Genomic DNA, 2,856 nt, shown 5'->3' with positions numbered 1-2,856 from the left:
AGCAGCAGAATTTTTTAATAACAAATTATCAATATAATTTCACTTTGAATGGAGAACTGTTGGGTTCATTGCCTCTAGTATAGTCTTTCTGTCTAGATGTTCATATATCCCCTTATCGCATAGCGTATCATATATGATACGCACCGAACTTTTTTTTCTCACGGAGAGAGAGTGAAACAAAAAACGTTCTGCCACATTTTGCTTGATCTTATATCCTATCTGGCAACTACACCCGCAGTGGCTCCTTCTTCCGAAGCTATCTTGAATCCCATTTGTATGCCACAACACGTGGACGCATTGTCGCGTTCTCAAGGCTTCGAACAGGTAAGTGAATGAATTTTTTTCGTGCTGTTGACATATACTATCCTTTCAAAAAAATTATTAGCGCGTTATATGGCTTCTTGTCTTCCTCTTGTGACAATTTGAACGCCCGACACCTTTGCAATGCACCGTGAGGACTACATTTAGACCCGTATCACATATGATACACTATGCAGTTAGGGGTAATTTTTTTCTTCAGAAGCACGTCGGTGTCGTCATCACAGAAAACTTACATTTGCAATGTAATGGAGCATTTTTGTGTGCTTTCTTGTTGCTGGAAAGTGAAGTATCCTTTTTTGTCCTAGGCAATGGATGTCGGCACTTTTTACGGTGGAACAAGACGGGGAGTTCGGCCCATTCCCGGTGATGGTGACAGAAGCAGCGATAGCGAGCTCTCGGACGACGATGGGCAGGAACTGCTGCCGTGCCGGGCTCCATCTGCGCTAGCAGAGGAGTCGTCTGAAAGCGAGGATGATAGTGAAGATAAAGCACCTCCTTCAACATCGACTTCTAGAGGCAAGAAAGGACCTGCGAAATGTACACCAAAGTGGACGAACACATGCCTTGAAAGAGACCCAAAGGAAATTGAGTTCATTGGGAGCACCGTGATGCCATCGACTATCGAGGACCTTGACACTCCCTTCCAGTTTTTCGAATTCCTCTGTCCCGTTGAAGTGTTCAAGATGATTCGCGAGGAATCGTTGCGCTACTCAGTTCAGTGTCGTCCTGAAAAGCCTCTTACGGTGAGCGTAGAGGAACTCGAAAGGTTCGCCGGAATGGCTCTTTACATGTCAATCATTCAGCTGCCAAGCACCCGAGACTACTGGAGCTCCAGCATCGGACATCACAAGGTTGCAGACGTGATGTGCCTCAACCGCTGGGAAGAACTAAAACGGTTTCTTCACTTCAATAATAATGAGACTTTTGTTGCCCCTGCAGAAATTGGCCACGACAAGCTGCACAAGGTCAGACCCCTCTTGAACAAATTGCTTGAGCAGCTGAAGATAATTCTGTGAGAAGAGAAACTGTGCATCGACGAGCAAATTGTTCCGTTCAAGGGACGAAGCTCCCTGAAGCAATACAATCCGAAGAAACCACACCGCTGGGGATATAAAGTTTTTGCTCTGAGTGGGGTGTCGGGTTTCTGCTACGATTTTGAGGTCTTCAGTGGCGCCGCGGAAAACAAGCAGCTACCAGGTGAGCCTGACCTAGGCGCAAGCAGCAATGTTGTCGTCAGGTTGTCTCGCACCATTACCAGGCAAAATAGTCACCAGTTGTTTTTTTACAACTGGTATACTTCTATTCCTCTGCAAGTATTTTTAGAGAACGAAGGGATTCACTGCCTTGGCACTGTGCGGCGAAACCGTCTACCTGGCTGCACGCTCCCGAAAGAAACGAAAAAGAAAGAGAGAGGAACATATGAAGAAAGGGTATGCGAAGTGTCAGGAAGAACCAAGCTGTCTGCAGTAGCGTGGCACGACAATAAAACCGTCACATTGCTTTCCACGTTCGCCGGTAGTGAACCAGCGGGCGAAGTAAAACGGTACTTAGCAAAAGAAAAAGCGCACAAAATGGTTCCCTGCCCAAATGTTGTGTTGATGTATAAAACACATATGGGTGGTGTAGACCTCCTTGACTCGATGCTAGGCTATTACCGAATCAAGATTCGATCAAAGAAATGGTATCACCGTATATTTTTTCACCTGATGGATCTCACTGTGGCGAATGCCTGGCTACTCTGGCGAAGGCAAAAAAGTGCCAAGACTCCCCTGCTTGAGTTCAAGTCTTCTGTCGCAGAAGGACTCTGCAGGGCAGGGAAGTTACATGAAAGGAAGCGCGCAGGGAGACCCAGTACTGAAATCGAGTCACTCATTCAAGCAAAGAAGAGGACGACGCTGGCGCCACTGCCAACTGCTGATGTTCGCCTCGATAAAATGGACCACATGCCGCATTGGCTTGACAAGCGAGTGCGCTGCAGGCTGCCCTCTTGCAACCACCTCACAAATGTATCATGCAAAAAGTGCAATGCGGACCTCTGTTTCAACAGGGAGAGAAACTGCTTCGCATCGTTTCACTAGGAAGGCAAGGTGTACTAATCATGCAAGCAAATGATATCCTCACCCTTGCTTTAGCGATGACATTTGAGGGAAGCTGCAACACCATTGTGCAATAAATGTTATTTCACCAATTTTCTATTCATTTTTCAATGCCGCTTCTTTTTTCTCTTCGTATCCTGTTTTTTTCCACGTCCAAAAATATTACCCCTAACTGCATGGCGTATCATATGTGATACGCGAAGAAAAAGCTGTGCAGATCACACGTGTGATCAGAGGCAGATTGTAATTAGCCCAACCTATTCAGGCGACTGTCCCTGCACATCATGCCATGGTCCGCATACAAAACTTCAGTGCGCGATGCACATCGAGTACTGATGCATGTACTTGCGGCGAATTCATCCGGCTCCGCATCGGAGTGCAGCACCATGCCAACCACTGCTATAGCGCATACTCAATCGTTGTGATTAATTTGAACAGC

The 2,856-nt window shown here is 46.5% G+C and overlaps 1 protein-coding gene across 1 annotated transcript; it reads left to right on the top strand.

The window, feature by feature from the left end:
* The first annotated feature begins 629 nt into the window (after window positions 1-629).
* LOC139057739 (piggyBac transposable element-derived protein 2-like) lies at window positions 630-1,337 on the top strand. Its single transcript, XM_070536489.1, has one exon. It carries the CDS (start codon window positions 630-632, stop codon window positions 1,335-1,337), a length of 708 nt encoding a protein of 235 aa, XP_070392590.1.
* The last annotated feature ends 1,519 nt before the right edge of the window (window positions 1,338-2,856 follow it).

This window comes from Dermacentor albipictus, chromosome 3 (assembly GCF_038994185.2).
Source record: "Dermacentor albipictus isolate Rhodes 1998 colony chromosome 3, USDA_Dalb.pri_finalv2, whole genome shotgun sequence".
NCBI lineage: Eukaryota > Metazoa > Arthropoda > Arachnida > Ixodida > Ixodidae > Dermacentor > Dermacentor albipictus.
Note: the sequence above shows the minus strand (reverse complement) of the source record. Positions and strands in the feature narration are given on the sequence as shown.